The sequence below is a fragment of the Microtus ochrogaster genome, linkage group LG5 (assembly GCF_000317375.1).
Source record: "Microtus ochrogaster isolate Prairie Vole_2 linkage group LG5, MicOch1.0, whole genome shotgun sequence".
NCBI classification, from domain to species: Eukaryota; Metazoa; Chordata; class Mammalia; order Rodentia; family Cricetidae; genus Microtus; species Microtus ochrogaster.
The window spans coordinates 58,904,470-58,922,357 of record NC_022031.1 but is presented as its reverse complement, the minus strand read 5'-3'; the positions used below and the strand labels follow the sequence as shown (position 1 = coordinate 58,922,357).

The following is a 17,888-nucleotide window of genomic DNA, read 5'->3' as shown; positions in this document are numbered from 1 at the left end:
CACTTCACACGGGCACCTTGAGACCCTCGCTCACACACACTCCCCTGACTCCACACGGGCACCTTGAGACCCTCGCTCACACATCCCCACGGTTTCTTCACCTTACTCCTTTTGAGGAAGTAAAGGATTGTGAGAGGGAAGCACGAAGACCGTGGGTTTACTACAAACAACACAGGACGTGTACAGACACCACCAGCACTGAGTTCTATGAAAGACACTAAGTAAAACACCCAGAAAGCAGCCTTGCACACTGTTGCCCTCAAAGGTCTAGCTACTGCAGAAAAGGTACTTCCTTGGCACATAACATACTAGATTGTAAAGAAAGGACTAGCAAAGAAAGCTAGAAAAGATCTCAACGTCAAATTTGATTTCGTGTTTCAAACACGTGTCACTTTTACATTCTACAAACAAACTTCCAGGCATTGCAGATGCAAACCTACCTGGCCTCCCACGGCATGCTGGGTCTCAGCAAATGTTTCTGTAAACATCAGCTCTGCTTGGTGTTGGCCTGGGTCATTTTAAGACAACATCACGACCCTGCCTTTAGGGTTGTTACAGTATCGGCCATTTTCTAAAGGACATCTTACCTATATCAGTTTGTTTGTTTAGGTAGAAGAACAGAAAACTTGAATGAAAAAATTACATTTTTAACAGTAGCACATTCTAAAGCAAAGATTTTGTCTTGTAGTTAAGAATTAACACTGAAAAAAATCTACATTGCTCTGTGGACTCAGTTAGGATGTGGAGCACGGAAAGGAAGTGCAGTCAGCTGAGATGTGGTGTTTTCACGGAAGCCCAACACAGACATGAGCCACTCTGGCTATGTGGCACCATTTGGCTCTGCAACACTGCATAAAGGAGAAGCCCAATTAGACATTCCGGTGCTGGCTCAAACCAGAGACTCCCAGGAGTCTCTCGGAGAACACCGCTAATGCCACACTGGTAGATGGGCACATTTGACAGCCAGTGCCATGTTCCAAGACGTCACTTCTATTCACGGGCAGCGCTCCAGAGGACACTTTGGCACTCAGAATCACACTTTCTGGGTTCACACTTATTTTCTCTGACCCACCAGTGTGGCTAACACAAGGGAGACATGCTAACCACCCACATTTCAATCAGGTGCAGTCGGCGGGATAGAAATTAGGTAGACCAACATCAAGGAGAAAAATACCACCATCTAGCCAAACAGGGACAGTAGACCACTGTGAACTATACTGTTCCTCTATAATTCAAGACCACAATAAAGCAAAATAAAATCATACTCTAGTGGATGTCTAAGGGTGTAATGCTTCCAACTTTTAAAGAATCAAAACTTTTTTCCCTTACTTCAAATCTCTATGTCAGAGTGAAGCCACATGCAGATGAGGACGAGAGCAGTGATGGAAGCTTCCAGGTTCTCTATGCTGTGGCTTTGACATCCAGTGACTTTAGGAGGGCTTTGGGTAGGCCCAGGCCAACCTGTCAAACATCTTCACACAACAGGAGACGAGCATTGCCTTGTGCGGATTTTCATATTTTTTTCAAAGCATTCCCACATAATAAAGACTTTTTAATTTTAAAAAAAAAAATCATCCATGATCCTTTTTGTCCTTTTCTCCCAGGAACAAGATCAAAGCCACGTCTACTGTGGCAAAATACGCTCCTTCTCAACACTCTGCTTAAGGAAGAGTGTAAAAACGTGTCTCTGGAAAAGCCTCCCTCTCACACCACTGCCGCTCATGGCCTCTTTGCCTCCCCTGTTATCTGGTGGCACAGGGGAGAGGCCAGAGGGAGGGCCTCACCATCCTTTCCATTGCACTGCAGCTCACTGCAGAGGCACGATGCTCCACCAGGGTCCAGTCCTGCCTGCATCTGGCATACGGCACAATGGGGGCGGAACTGGCTTTCCCAGTGGCCTGTTGATTCTCCTATTCTGAAGCAGAGAAGCAGAGTGGTACTCGAGTGGTTAGCCCGAGGGGAAGAAAGGTCTGGGGATCTAAACCACTGCCAGTCGCTCTGTGAGAGAGAAAACAAGCGTTGAGCGTGGAGGGTGGTGCAGGCAGGTGACAAAGAAGAGGCCTGGGAGACAGTTCAGAGGCGGAGCCAGCACGGTCCTCGTGGGTACCATCCCTTCTTCTCTCGTCCTCACTGGCACTCGAAGGGTTCAGAGCTCCGTTTTATAGTCACACACTTGAAACACGTATGTGTGTGTAGCATGTGGTGTGTGTATGCTCTTCCACTGGCTTGAGCCAAAACTATGTCTTTCTGATTTTCCAATGTTTTGAACCAAATGAAATCAGAGCAGGTGAGTGTTTTGAAAGGAAAGAAGGAACGAGAACACAAGAAGACTTAGAAGCTTTACAAACACAGAGCGAATGGCAAATATGTTTTAGTTTACCAAGACACCAGGCTTGCTAACTGAGTAAGTATTTCTTGGATAAAAACGCCCTAGCTTGGTGAGATTATAATTGAAAAAAAAAAAACGAGTTCCTCAGAAGGACACAGCTAAGTAAGTAGCAACTACTATTGTTAATAATAATCAAGGGGTCTTGCAAAAAGCAGACCTCACGTGCTTTGGGTGCTTTGTGTGTTTTTATTTTTAAATAAAAGCAGTATGCTTATTTTCTGGTTTAAAATAAAATGCTATCTTCACTCAATTGAAAAATAACATTTTCGTTTCTGCTAAATTTAACATCGGGGGTGGGGAATGGAGCAAGGAACAAAATGTGTTCCTAGAAACCGCATCAGCAGCCGTGAGCCGGCGTCGTTTAATTCAGGCTTCAGGAGTCAAGTCACAATCCTTGGCCAAGTTCCCCTCGTTCTGCACATTCAAAGAATCTTTATGGAGCTAAATGGACCACTAAATCCTTCAAGAATCACTGAAAGGGGGCACTTCCTCCGAATTCTCTCTCACTTCACAGAGCCCATGCATGCACAACAGAAGCCACCCTGAAAGGAGGGCGCAAATCCTCCAGAAGCCTTACACATGTAAAATGCACCCTCGGCAGCCACAGAAGGCCTGGCGATGTTTTCCATATTAACAGCCAGTATCTGAAAGCTATAAGGGCACTAGGGAGGAGTAACACAGGTTTAGAAAAATATATTGTGAGTAGAAAAAAAAAAAAAAAAGAAAAAGAAAAAAAGAGAACATGGTTCTACTAGACAAGAGGAGGGTGGCCCAGAGGAGCCCATTTTGTTGCTCATTGTTAGGATGCAAAGTGTCTTTATTCTAACGTGCTGGACAACCGGTCTTCCTGTTGCACCACTATTCTTTGCAACTGCTTCAGGCAGATTGCTCTGGTTTCTCCAGCACAGGAAAGACATGGCTGTCAAGGTGGTTGACGTCTACAAACTCAAGCTCCTCACTTTCCCCAGAACCGAGTGAGCTCCAGGGGGCAAGACGGCTGCAAACAGACCCAGATGGGCCAGCTCTGGGCAGCAGCCACCACCCGTGCATCCTTCATTAGCAAGGGCATGAGGATGCCACAGACCAGCAGCAGCCACTTCCTCTCCGCCCCCTCAAAGGCCAGCACGTCTGCTGGCAGAGCTGCGGCACGAGGCGGCTCGCGGGCTGCAGGAAAGAAGTGGGGAGCTACTAGTCTAAATTTTTCATTTCACTTGTTTATTTCCTCCGCTGCAGCCCTCTGTAGGAAAATCATTTTCTGTATAAACAAATTCATCAAGTTAACTTATTCAAGGATGGAAATAACCGGTATCACATAGCATTTTGCAAAACAAAATTGCCACTGTTGTAGTCCACTGCGTAGACGCAAACTGCTCCGGCAATTCAGCCCCAGCACTAACACAACCCAAACCCCCTATTACCTTCATCACTGCATATTCAATTTACATAATTATTCTGCTATGCTATTCAGAATTTACATGTAGCCGTATGCATTCTCGTTATCCTTGATTCAAGGATGCTATTTCCTAGTAGACGTAACTGAACAAGGAGACCACAATTGACATACTCAATTCATCTGACCAATAGCAACAATGTGGCTTGACAAAATAATGGTTTGGTTTGTTAATTTATTTAACATCTCAATGCAATTATCCTATGTTTGGACAGCCAATCCTGAAAGACCATCAACAACCGGAAAGCTTCTGGGGACGGTCCTTGCCACACTTCATTGTAAATCAGACAGTGGTCACACACATGGTGATAGCTTAGCCAAGCCAACGGAGGTGCTAGCAACTCTCCACCGCCTCCCCTCCTGCAACATCACCCCCAAACATAGCCTGCTAATAAGTCTCTGCACACACACTCCATCAGGTTCCTGTCACTTCGACATCTTTCCACACATCAATGTGCTCCAGTCAAGGAGACTCAAACCGTTGACGCTTTACAACTCCTAGCTCTCGCGGGGATGGCTAGTGGGGACCAGCAGGGTGAGGGAAAGAGCTATCCTTTCTTCCCGAGCCTACAGAAAGAGCATGTGCAGGCCCCATGCAGTAAGCTGTGCTAAACACTCACAGAGACCCTAACTCACGCTCAGGATGACAGCGGCTGGCCCACCCTGGAGACAGCCCTCCCCGAAAGTTCTCTGGGCCAAGAACGGATCTCTGTAGCTCCACCGAGGAAAGGCTGCACGCCCAGCGTTGACCAAACTGGATACCCACGGTTGTCAGGAAGGTGCTGCCTGGGTCACTGTGACATACAGCATCTCCAAACCTACCGCCAGAGTGCTCCACAGCAGGCTGGGTGTGCTCAAGCACACTGTAGACACGGGGCCTGCCTGATCAGACTCGGGCTGAGGAAGGTGGCTGCAAATCTCTGTCAGAATCCCAGAATGATTCTATGCCGTTTCACAATTAGGTGAAAAGAAAGGGAAAGGAAAGGAACTGCGATGAAAGTTGACACCAGATGCTGGTGACGCATTTCTGAGGTCCAGACAGCCTCTTTGGCACACACAGCTACAGCTGAAGAGGAAAGGACCATCGTCCTCACAGTAGGGTTTGACTTCTGGCAGACACAGGCATGCACCTCCTCACACCAAAGCACACCATTTACACTCAGGCAGTCACATGCTCCGAAAACAAACCAGACGGTGAGACGGAAGTCCTCAGCTGCGTCTCACTCATCACCGTCCCGACACTCACCTACAGACAAGCAGGTCAGAAAATGCCTCTCTAATGAATGTAAAGGTTCCGTAATGAGTTGTGGGCTTAGAAAAAATATTCATAGCCGGGCGGTGGTGGCGCACGCCTTTAATCCCAGCACTCGGGAGGCAGAGGCAGGCAGATCTCTATGAGTTCAAGACCAGCCTGGTCTACAGAGCTAGTTCCAGGACAGGCTCCAAAGCCACAGAGAAACCCTGTCTAGAAAAAACCAAAAAAAAAAAATATTCACCAGGAGAAAGCGGTCTCAGCAAAGAAACTAGATGCTTGAGGGATCCAAGCCAGACCGTAAATACAGAGTTATCAATAAGTCTGAATTATTGCATATACTCGGTTACCTGGACACCATAAAAGACATTCGTGGCAAAAAAAAAAAATAGATGATTATGATACACACCATCCACACATAGCATAATCATGGGTTTGAGCTATCAAGATAGTCTTGCTACCATCTCTCTGTGTGCTGGGATGCCTGCACACACACGTACATACAATAGAGTCCACCAGCAAAAGGCTACAGCTAGTCATCACAGAAAGTGTAAGGCAATGACACATTTGAGTATGTGTGCAGACAAATGTTTACATGTGCACACAGGCCAGAGGGTGGAGCATGTTTTCTATCCGAGTGTGCAAACAGGCTCAGATTAACCAAGTCTGGCAATACTTCCATCTGGAAACTATATTTCCTAACATGAGCCATATTCTGAAAAATAGATTCAGATGTTTGGAACTGGTTCAGAACAGTTGTTAGAAATGTTCGGAACAAATGAAAAAAATTAGTCTTCAATGTCGTCTCTCAGATTTTCTTACCAAATAAATATGCCTTCTAGGGGGGGTCAGAGAGTTGGTGGGGAGTACAGGGTAAGGAGGCTCCTTCCTGGTCCCTTAAAGTCCCCACTGTTTGCCCTTGAAGCCACATCTGATGATGAGTGGTACTGGGTTTCTCCCCACACGCCCCACAAGGACTTCAACCTGCCGTGAAGACTTACCCTGCCAAGCAGACACAATTAATTCTCTCTCAGAGGCTGGAAATGGTGCTGACATGCTTAGAGCCTTCCTATCAGTTACCCAGAGATGCTCAGAGCTCGCAGGGGCTTTGCCTCCCCTGCAAGCCTTCCTATTTCCTATCAGTTACCCAGAGAGCCAAGTACAGTGCTGGTTTGTGAAAGAAGAAGAAGTTGGCTGCTAAATAAAATCTTTTAGCCAGTACAGACGCTAAATCAACAGTTCATAACAGTGGAGTCCTAAAGATTGGAATACACAAAAACCTTCACTTTTTACTACGTGAGTGACAGGTGTCCAAGAACGGTATGAGAATCAGCAGCCATCCCTCGCCGCTATGCAGACCACTGCAGCCTGGGGCTGTCCGCCCTGTGGCCTCGGACCCTACCCACAGCCTACCTTGACTTTTTGCTGGATTTGGGTTTTGGTGTGACAGTTTTTGCTTTCTTTTCCTTTGGCTCTTTGGGGATCTTCGGGGCTTTTGGGGTCTTGGGCTCTTTCTTCTCCTTCGGTTCCTTCAATTCCTTCGGATCTTTTTTGACTTTCGGCCTTTTCTTTTTCTTTTTTTCTTCTTGGGACCCATCCAGCGAGTTCCTACTTAGTTCTTGGTTATCAACCCCACCGGGGAAGTCATCTTTACCAAAACTTTTACTGGGATCCCCTGCAACGATGTGGTTGTTTTTCTTTTTCTTCTTTTTCTGCTGTGGCTGCTGTTCTATTGACGGCAGGTAATCGTCGCCCTTCACCAGCTGAGCGTTCTGTCCGCTGACCTGAGTCATGTCCGGCTTCTCTAGAAAGGGCTCCGACGGAGAATGCTAAGGAACACAAACGGGATTGACATTAGTTTCTCATTCCTCCAGGTAGAGAAAGGAACTGAAAGTCAGTGACTGATGTTTCGGGAGTTTGATTCTGTACTCAGGGAAGCAGACGCCTACAAACTAAGGGTTGTGGGATTTGCCATTCTCTTTCAGCCTGGAAACACTTGTTTAAAAGGGACGCTTTTAAGTAGGAAAATGTTACATTTTAAATACCAGTTTATTACTACGGGGGGAAAAAAATAGTGCAGGAAGGGAAAAACCTGTTAGAGAGCTAGACATTCTGTACCTCTTCGATCACAAGAACCAGGACAAGAAGTAAAATGTGTGCATATATGTGCATACATACATACGCAGACTGCTGAAGAAAGAGTTAGCGTAGGGTACAGTGCAGGGGAACCCTGACATGTATTCGGGAGGTACCCAGAGAGCACATCAGAAAATACTGACAAATAGACAAGATGCTGAGAAGTCAACTGAGACCAGAGTAAATGACTGCCACACAGAGTGGCCTCACTGCCGTGACCCACAAACGGGGCAGAGCAGGCACAGCATCCACACGGCACGCTGTGGCATCTGAGGAACCTTTACATTTCAACAAAACACCTGAAAACATCCCACCTGCAACTTCCAGTCATCTTCTGCCTTTTTCCTACGCTCCTCTGATATGAGTGATCCTACAATACGCCCAGCATGGGTTTAATGACCTGACCATCACCAAATTCCCCAGGTCGGATCTTTGGACTAAGACAGTGAACCTTTTGATTTCACAGGTGTGGGCAATGACATACTAACATGTCTGAGGAGACACAGAGCCGGGAGGGGTGGTCTACCTTACACAGACTGGACAATAACATGGGATAAGCTAAGCATTATTGTGGGCAAAGGAAGAAACCCCACATTTAAGTACAAGAAATAGAAATAACATCTTAATATCACATCCTAATTCAGCATATCCCCAGCCATATACTGAGCTTGTATGTCCGTTTACCTAAACCTACAGGAAGATCTTAGTCATTTATCTCCATCTTTCAGAGAGAAACTTGAGAGTTCCAGAAGAGGATGTGACTCCCCAGAGCTCTACACAGGGGAGACCTGGATGCAGTTTTCCTCCATCCCGTGTCTTCTGAGTCCATCTAGCTTCAAAAATCTTTACATACAGGAATACTTCTAGGGAGGCAGCACCAAGTTTTACCCCGTCTCCCTCTGTGGCTGTTCCCAAAACAACATTTTACAAACTGAACACAGCAGCCCACTGATCCACAGCCAACCTTGGCTGCTCCAAAGACCATCACATTCAATTCTTGAGTCACACCAGCAGGGAAGAAATGCCCCAGAACCCCAAGCTGAAACATTAAAATTCCAGCCCAGGCTCTATCACCAACTGCTCTCTGGAGAAGTCACTGCACTCAACCAAAGTTCAGCTTCTTCACCTGCTAAGTGAAGGACTTAAGTTCGTTTTCAGAATCTGGGAAGGTTGGGCATCTTAGAGGTATAGCATTGGCCTAACACACAAGGCCCTGGGTTCGATCCCCACCACTCCAAAAAGAAAAGAACATCAACAGCAGCAACAAATTGGTATTAAGACACACACACACACACACACACAGAGTTGTTTTTTGACACCCAATTTTCTCTGTGTAGCCCTGGCTGTCCTGAAACCCGTTTGTAGACCAAAGTGGCCTGGAACTCAGAGATCCACCTGCCTCTGCCTTCTGAGTGCTGGGGTTAAAAGCGTTTATTTCCATCACCAAACAAGGCAAATCTTAAAATACAAACTGTCCCTTCTTGGTCAAACAAAGAGGGAATAAACTCAGACAAAGGGGTGAGCACAAAGTGTAAAGAGCACACCAGTGCACACACACGACTCTTTACAGACAGACAAGATGTGGTCGTAGCTACCCCAGCTTCCAGATAAGCTTAAGTCCTAGGAGGCAAAGTGGCTACCAGAAGCCACATAAGGGAAAGAGACGAGATGTGGACCTTGGTTTCCTAAAGTTAGTGTTCTTACGGTCCACGCCTTGCCTCCTGAAGCCTTACACACAGGCCTCTTTCTGGGAAGGAGAGAGTGTAAATCCAGAAAGGAACTACCCAAACACCCTTGTGCCCTAGTGACCTCAGCCCCAGGCATTAGCTAAATATTAGTTGATCAAACTTCAACTTTTACTACATGCAAACTGCTGAAGTTCAGGTAATTATTACATTTTTAAACATAATTGACAAGGAAAAAGACATTGCTTTTCTGCATGGAGCATAAAAATCAAACTTCCTTGGGAGAATCTAGTATTCAAAAAAAAAAACAGAAGAAAAGTTATTGCTTGAAAGTAAGGGAAAGTTAGAACAATGATTCCACTTGGAGCGATGAACTAACTCACTATGGGGCATGTATACTCATCTTCAACCTGCATGGCATTCACCCCAGGAGGAGATACCTGTGTCTCCCGAGAGCCTTCCCAGCACACATTTATGAATTAGAAAAAGCATTTCACACACAACACAAAAAATTGAAAATTCATCGACACACTTTAGTGTACAAATCATTAGACGCTTCTTTTAGAAATAAAGGAGGCCATATGTAAGTGGCTTGGTAAAAAATTTAATCAACCACAAGGAGGGAGAAAGTGAAGGCCCAACACAGAAAAGTATTAATGTTGTTTGCTATGCAGCGCGGGTGTTTTGGTGCTATCTGAGGAGGGCAGGAGAGGTGCTCAGGGATCTGAGTGTTTACCAGACCTGCTTCTTCTCGGCTCTTTTAGAGGGAAGCTGTTTTCGTAAACATTTAACAAAGAACAGATGGTCTGCCTTAATCATGTGGGGGATGAAAACCTGGAGCTCCCAGTAATGCCCCGACAAAGTCTCCCAGGCCCCGCTTCCCTTGCTCCCCCCACCGGGCGCATGGTACGGTCTTCTCTAATGCTATTTAATTTTGCAGCGGACATTTTCCCATCAATCCCCACTGCCTGACAGGTAATCAATGCCATTAACATCTGATATTACCATACAGGCCATTCCTACAACTTCTGGCGTATTAAAAGCGAATGTCAGGGATTTCAGATACCAAGTGTATTTCACACATACAGGGCTTTCTCCGTGACACAGTTCTATCATGCTTCCATATGCCTTCTGACACACCATGATATCTGTCCTCAGAAGTAGTGTGTTGTGGACTCTGGGGACCTAAAACAGCCGACTGATATTTAAATAAGTAAAAATGGCCCAAAGTGTGTATGTTTCGTATAAAAAAAAAATTTAGTCATATTGTTTTTGTCCTGAGCTCTACTGCAATTGCTCTCACGACAATTAGGAAGCACAGGAGTAAGCTCTCTGTACAAAACGGGAGGGGCCAGATGCGCTCAGCAGAGGTGAGCCAGTGCCGACCACAGTGCTCTGAAGTGTCACAGAAGGGGGGAAAGTGTGGTGGGGCAAAGTTGGGACGGTCTCAGGATCCAAAGGCTATCTTATCTTCTTTCCCACATTGCCTTCACTTTACTCCTTAAGTCTGAAACTGTAAGCAACATAGAGCAACACGAGTGAACAAAATCTTATCACCAACATACAACACATACAACTTCTAAAGCTCACAGTATTCCACATACAGGACGCCTGGGGGTGAACACATTTTCAGACGAACATGCGTTTACTTGTTTGAATCTGCACATATGCAAACAAGCACGGAATCAAAACAGTGCTGGAAGGGGCACTACATGGACCGACACATCCTAGCAGCGGGGGAGGGGCGGGGGTGGACAGCAAGTTGTGAAGCTGTCCCAAGGCACTGCACTGAGTTGTTGTTTCCCTTTCAACCACTTGCTGTCAGTTAGTTAGACATGCTTTGAGCTCCGCTGGGCCATGTACATGTCCCCTCTCTCTTCAGCCTTGGAACAGCCTAGCTTCCCCCGAGAAGCACCGAAACAGGCTGGGCACCGCCAAGACGGTGTCCCTCAGCTAGAAGGGTGGCTGTGCAGCCCAGTGCTGCTGTGGCCACCATCCAAACCCAAGCCGTGAAGACTGTGGTTCTAAAACCCTAGCTAGCCCTGGCCTATCTGATGGGTGGCTTTTAATTCAATAAGAATTTGAAATTTTTGCTTCCAAGGGTCAGGGGAGAACTGGAGTTTGGTTCTGAACCACAGCTTAGAGTGTTACCGAATATTACTAACTTTTCGCCCATATACGGAATTGGAGGTAGGCGCTTGCTATTCTTCCTGAGTCTCGGAGTAAACAAACTCCGCCTCTATTGCTTGATATCCCTGTCTGCTATAACTGTCGTTCAACTTAGTAATGAGATGGAACATTCCACGGACTATTTCAGTTCCGCCAGGACCAGGAGAAGACAAGTTTGCTTCCTGCCTCCCTGCCCTGCCTTGAAAAAGCCCCCAAACTCTAAAGAATAGGCAGCATGTGTTCCATTCAACCCGCTGCACTGTGGGGACTCCGAGCCCATTCTTTCCTCTGCCTTGTAAGTCAATTGCTGTGTCTTAGGGAAAACAGCAGATAAAATCACAGGCTTACATTTAGGGAATACAGAGTTGAACCAGCTGGCTCATCTGCGCGCGCGCGCGCGCACACACACACGCACACACACACACACACACACACACACACACACACACACACCCCTCTAAGGTACGAAGTAAATTGATAGTAAACTGAACATGGTGTTGAGGTATCTCCATTGCTTCATAAATGCTTGGGAAAATTAGCTTAGTCATTTATGTGAAACTTGAGTGATGTTCTCCCATGTGATGGCTGCTCAAAATTAGTGTGCAGGTGACCGGAATTTCCGCGTCTTGACCGTCTCCTTCCCACCAAGCACAGGGAGGCCGCAGGAAAGACACAATACAACCACACTTAAAGGCCTATGGGGAAGCCCAGATGTTTGCATCTTAATGAAAAAATTATAACAATTAATATTTTTTTAAAGGCCTGTGTCAGTAAATGTGAATAATTCCTTGTGTTGCTTGCACCAAAAGAGCAGGGAAGAACGCATGCCTGACGTCCTATAAGAGTGACATGCTAGGGTCATGTCCACAACTGATCAAGGCACCTCTGGCCTCTCATAAGGAAACCAGAATGACAAGACTGTGAGGGGAACTCTGAGTCGGTTTTGCATTGAGACCCTTCTTCTGAATCTCTAAACTGCTTACAGCAGGAATACCAGGTGCTGACGGAAGAGTTCTTTCTAGAAGCAAGCTGGCAAAAACAGGTCTGCAGTGTCTTACTGCGAGCTCTCATGAAGCCTGCCTCTCCCTTTCTTGTCCACTCTGCCCTCCCCGGGCAAAGATACCTTGTTCGCATCCATGAGAGAGAATCTGCACCTTCTCACGCCACTTCAGCACTGAAGCCCTCACTGTTCCCAAACCTGTGTCACAAGAGCTGGGGTCTGACCACGAACACGCACTCCCCCCAAACTACCCGGGCTGCCAGGGATTGAACACTTGATCTTGTATGTGTCTTCAACAGTGCTTCCAGGTCAGTCAAGATATTTCACACAAAGACAAGACACTGAGGAATTCTAACTACAGGCAATGAAGATGGGGGTCAAACACACACTTTTTTAAAAAAGAAATTAATCCAGCTCAATAAACTCTGCCCTACACGTGACTGTGTGCTCTGCCATCCTGTGCACTCAACAGCAAGTTTGATCCTCAAAGTGGAAGAGTATAGGGCCTGGCTCCAGAAAGCCAACTTACACTGCTTACATGTGTTATTTAAATAGCAAAATAGTAAAAGCAACTTACTCTGTTATACCTACGGCTTTAAAAACTCAAACTTCAAACACTGACAGCAGGTCCCTCTCTAACACTGAGTGATCCCAGGGGTTTTTGCAGAACTGGGAATAGAACCATCTTTGAAAAGGGAGAAATTAAAGGAATTTAGGGATAAAGTTAATTTATGTACTTTTGGCAAGTTTTCCACGACTCCGAGACTGGGAACGTAGCATGTTTAGTTGACAATAAATGCTTAATGATAGACTACCATGGTCTATAAAAACTCATTCGCATCACATCTGTGGGAGGCAGCATTCAAAGCCTGCCCCTTTATCTCCCGGTGTGGCAGGATCTGTGTCCAGCCGAAAGTTAAGAGATATCACAGGTCTGGTCAAGGTGGGAAATCATGGGGCAGGGCTCCCTCAAAGAGGCAATTATCCTAGGCAAGCCTGACTCCAATCAGGGAGGCTTTTAAAAAGGAGAGAAGACTCCTTCCAAGCTGTGAAGGAGCCGGTGGCCAGGGTGGAGGGGAAACCACAGGCATGACTGGCAGGCAGCCTCCAGGAGCTAAGGGTGGCCTCCAGTGACACGCAGCAAAGCTGAACCGGGCAGCCCAGAGTGACTCCGCCAAACATGGACAGACTTGGTGATCAGGATTCCAGGAGACCTCGGGTCTACGTGCTGGAGGGCCTGGAGCAGTGGGGTGGGCTGGGCCGAACCAAGCCCAGAACCCAACCTAACAACGTGCTGAGGAGGAAGAGGATGTGGCTAGGAGACATGAAGTTTGTGGTAACACGTCACACGGCAATCCGTGCATTGAAATAAATGCCTACCTTAAGAGCTTCTCGTTCTACTCTGAATGGTTTTGGGCTTCTCTCCCTGAGGACCCTGCTCCCTGTGAGGTAGCTGACACACGGAGAGCATGGCAGAGCTTCCCTGTGTCTTTGCAAAGAGGCAGCGCTGACTGTGTCACTGGGTATCATCATGCACGTGCAGTCTCTGATGTACAGATGGGAAGATAGGATGCATCCAGAGGGGACACAAATTCATCCCAAGTCACACACATGCAGGCAGACACACTGAAAGGAGGCAGGACTGGAAGCTGGCAGTCTCCACAAGGTCCACATTCCCAACCATGATACCTACCAATTCATCACTGAGTGTGGGTCAAGAATCCCACTAGCTCCTCCAAGAGGCGGGAAGAGCAGGGTGTAAGGACCACCTGCACAGGGCTGGGGAGAGGCCAGTGGCCCCCCCCCCCGACACCAGCTACAGTGTCACACAGAGATTTTTAAAGAAAATCTTCATTTTCACGTTAACGCACGCACACAGGCGTGCATGCATGTATGCGGGAAATATTAAAGGCTCCTGATACTTAAACTTACTTTTACAGAAAGTTTACTACGCATTAGAAAGGGTCTGTTAAACACTTAGAGGGGATGACGTCCCCATGACTCCTTCCAGCTGAAATCACACACAAAACAGAAGATACCAAAGCAATTAAGTATTTTATAAACACTGCTGAGGGGTCAAAGGGGGGAGGTTCATTCACTGACTAATAATGCAGTAATAAACAAACAGCAATGTTATGCAACTGAGAAAATTATTATAATTGAATCTACACAGCTGGGCAAGTCGAGAGGCTGGCTGTGTAGCTCACAAATGTTTTGTGTGGGTGGGTTTGTACTTTGGAATTGTTTGGATTTGAGTCCTTCTTAGTTAAGAGTCAAGATCCTGCTCTCTTCTCTGAATACAACCCCACCACCGCAAGAGCAGGAGAGAGTCACCTACCGAAATGCCCCACTGATTAGCTGCTATTTTTACAACAGAGAAATAAATGTGAGCGTGAACGGGAGGCAGCTGAACTCCGCTGAGATGCTCTCGTTGCAGACCTGGAGAGGTGTCATCTTTGCGAACGGCAAAATGAATAATGAATGACGGTGACATGTTAGCACGTTGGGGAAAAAAAAAGGGGGGGCTCAGAACAAACCGGCTCTTCACATTTTCATATTTAGTGGCGTGGCGTTCTCGAGTTTACATCATACTTTGAAATTCTCCCATTGCAGGATTTATATCTTTGGCAACAAGAGCCCACCAGCAGACAGGCAGAGTAAGCATCCCCAACTACACATTTCAATTTAAGCTGAAGCGTCAGCTAGGGACAGGAGAGTCACTGGTGTATGTCCCCTTGAACTGTTGAAATCAGCACTGTACTCTTGGGTACGAGGAACTTGGGGGGCCCACAGCTGTTCTATCAATCAAATGCAGTCTCCATGCAAGCCGTAACAGAAGCAAGGTTCTTTCAGGAGATCTTTGAGAGAGGTGCTGTCCTGAGTACCCCTGGAATGTCTTCTTAACTAAAGGCTAACTCAGAACAGAATTTGTGATCATGTTCCCATTTGCATAAAATCTAACTAAGTTCTAACTCAAATGGCTGATTAGCTAACTATGAGGGCAGAGGAACACATGTATCTTCAACAGGCACACATTTTACATCAATGATATCTATTTTTATGAGATAAAAGTACTAAAGCTTTAATGGTGGCAATTAAAACAGCCCAGAGTTTGAGCAGCTCGATGGCTGAGTCACAGACCTTTTACCTATAATGGGACCCATTATAACTCTGCACTCAGTCTGAGGGAGTAAAAGAGGAACAGATTTTAAATAAGGTTATAAAACAGCAGTACCCTCTGGGCCAAGCTGCCGGAGTTTAAACAGCTGTGAAGTTAGCCTGGCCTCAGGACCAACATCCACTAGGCAACTTCCTTTAGATTGCTTAGATACTGGCCTCTATCTGAAAATACTTAACACCGAGTAATTGATTTCTATGTTAACTTTACTACTATGTATAAAATATATTACTTCAGGTGGCTTCTGATAGGCTATCTTCATTTCTGCCTAAAATATCAACACCTGTGTTCTAATGTTCTCATTTACAATATAAACTAAAGGGAGGAAGGAGAGAAAGAAGATAATATTCTCTTTAAAAAGGGTGTGTAGGCAATATTTACGCATACTATTAAATGATATTTTCAAGGTAGTTCGGCATTGTTGGGTTAAAGATGTTAAAATAAGCATTTGTAAGATAGGGTGAGGAAGTAAAGAGAATTTAAGAGGGAAGTACGAATGAAGTTTCCCAGACAAGCAAAAACAAAATTAATCTGAAGATCAACGAAGATACATCAGAGTTGGAAATCTAAATGAAGCCTTCCTGTAAAATGTACTTTTCCCATTACAGAAGCAAAACTTGGGTGAGAAAGGGGAGGGAGGTATGTTCAACGCACAGCATATACTTACATGAGAACGTCCTAACGTAACACAGTGCCAAGGACAATGAAAACTCAAAGGTGCCAAAGGAAAACTCCGAGAGGCACCCACAGGCTATCAGTTCCTACTGCAGGAACTTGTATCTTTTTGTTTTGTTTTGTTTTGTTTTTTTTGAGACAGGGTTTCTCTGTAGCTTTGGAAGCTGTCCTGGAACTAGCTTTTGTAGATCAAGCTGGCCTCAAACTCAGAGATCTGCCTGCCTCTGCCTCCAGAGTGCTGGGGTCAATCTTTTAATCCAATACGAGGTGTTATAAAATGGTACCTCATAGCTATCTCAGTATGTCCAGAACAATAATGCTTAGGAAGACCAAAAAAAAAAAAAATCATTCTGGTCGTGAACTGAAGCCCTATGTCCCTAACAAATTAACCTCAGAGACAGGAGGTGAAACACAAGGCACGGGATGCCCCAAAGTTGTCCAGCCTGCGCTGCAGCAAAAGATATCAAATGCACTCAAGAGCCTGTAGGTGGGGAAGGCTCACCGGGAAGAATTCTAGTGAGAACTGGGAGGCTGGATACTGGCCTTGGGACATCAGGACAAGGAAGACTTCAGGCATCCAGATTCTTCCCAGTAAACACAAAAGAGCCAGGGGCACTCAGCAGAAGCAGGAGTCAGGGGCCAGGGCATAGCTGATAAACACCAGCAGGTGCCCAGGGCCTTAGAAACCTTAAACACAGCCAAGACGGTCCCTATTCTGGTCTCTCCAACACAGAGAACCCTTACAGCAATTCTTTAAAGTAGTGGTTTAGAAGCCTGCCTAGGGGAGTAATTTAGATAATATCTCCTCCAAACTGATCCACCAACTTCGTAATGTGCCTCTTGCATGGCCAGCCCTCCCCACCTGCCCAGCCCTCACGGGGCCTCACACTAACTATGTCAGGTGTTTACTGAGCCTCTTGATGCATCTTCCTCCCACTCAGCCTGCTTCTCCGTTCCCCTGTAGAGAGGAGTCCTTGAAAGAGCAACGACATTTGCTGTCTTCACTTCCTCTCCCCCAGAGCTCTAACCACATTAATATTCCACGAAGCTGCTCCCACCAAGGTGACCCCACCCCTAGCGGCTGGCTCCTCAGCTCACCTGACCTACCGGCAGCAGCCCACACAGCTGCTCACGGCTGCTGCTTCTTCGGGAGACAGGCGATGGCCCTTTCCCTCCGATGGCCCTTTCCCCTCCTTCCTCGCACTTTCTGCCTGGCTTATCTTCCTCACCTGTCATTTCTGCAGTGCCCCAGGCCTGAAGACCCCTCCTCTCGCCCACGCCTCTAAGTCGGCATGCTACATCTATCTGGGTGCTTCGTGAAGTCCCTCCTCCAGCTCAGACCTCTCCCCTGAACTGTGGGCCTCTTCATCTAATGTCCACAGTCATCTCAGTCCTGATTCTGGATTCTCTACTCATCTCAGGGACCTCAAATTGTGACTCAACCGGCAAGCCAGAAAGTTAGCAAGCTCCTTGTCTCTTCCCTAAGTCTTAACTTCCGTACCTCGTCCATCTATAACTGACTGATTCCATGTTCAGCACGGACGGCGCAAGCCCTAACTGCCTCTCCCAGGGCTGGAGAGCAGCCTGGCCTGCGGATGCGCCTCTTCAGCCTTTCTCCTCTTCTAGCCTTGCCCTCTCTCCGAGTCCATCTGCGATAGTCTCAGGGAGCCCAGAAGGGTACAAATCGGACTGTAGCGTATCTCTCTTGACCTCCATCTCATCCACAGTCAATCTCTCAAGTCTTTATGAAGGCTGAAAGTGGTTTGGCCTCCTACCGTGATGCCAAAGTCCCCACGATTCCCCCCTTTTCTCTCTACCAGGAAATCTATTTCTTGTCTATCAGCAAAAGATCCTTCCACCTTAGCCAGGCGGTGGTGGCGCATGCCTTTAATCCCAGCACTCGGGAGGCAGAGGCAGGCGGATCTCTGTGAGTTCGAGACCAGCCTGGTCTACA

At 46.6% G+C, this 17,888-nt stretch overlaps 1 protein-coding gene across 1 annotated transcript in view; it reads right to left on the bottom strand.

The window, feature by feature from the left end:
* Chd7 (chromodomain helicase DNA binding protein 7) overlaps positions 1-17,888 on the bottom strand; it is a 179,361-nt gene that overhangs the window by 71,834 nt on the left and 89,639 nt on the right. Inside the window, exon 3 of the mRNA XM_026786660.1 lies at positions 6,505-6,920. Coding sequence (XP_026642461.1) covers positions 6,505-6,920 — 416 coding nt within the window. The remainder of the gene's footprint in view (positions 1-6,504; positions 6,921-17,888) is intronic.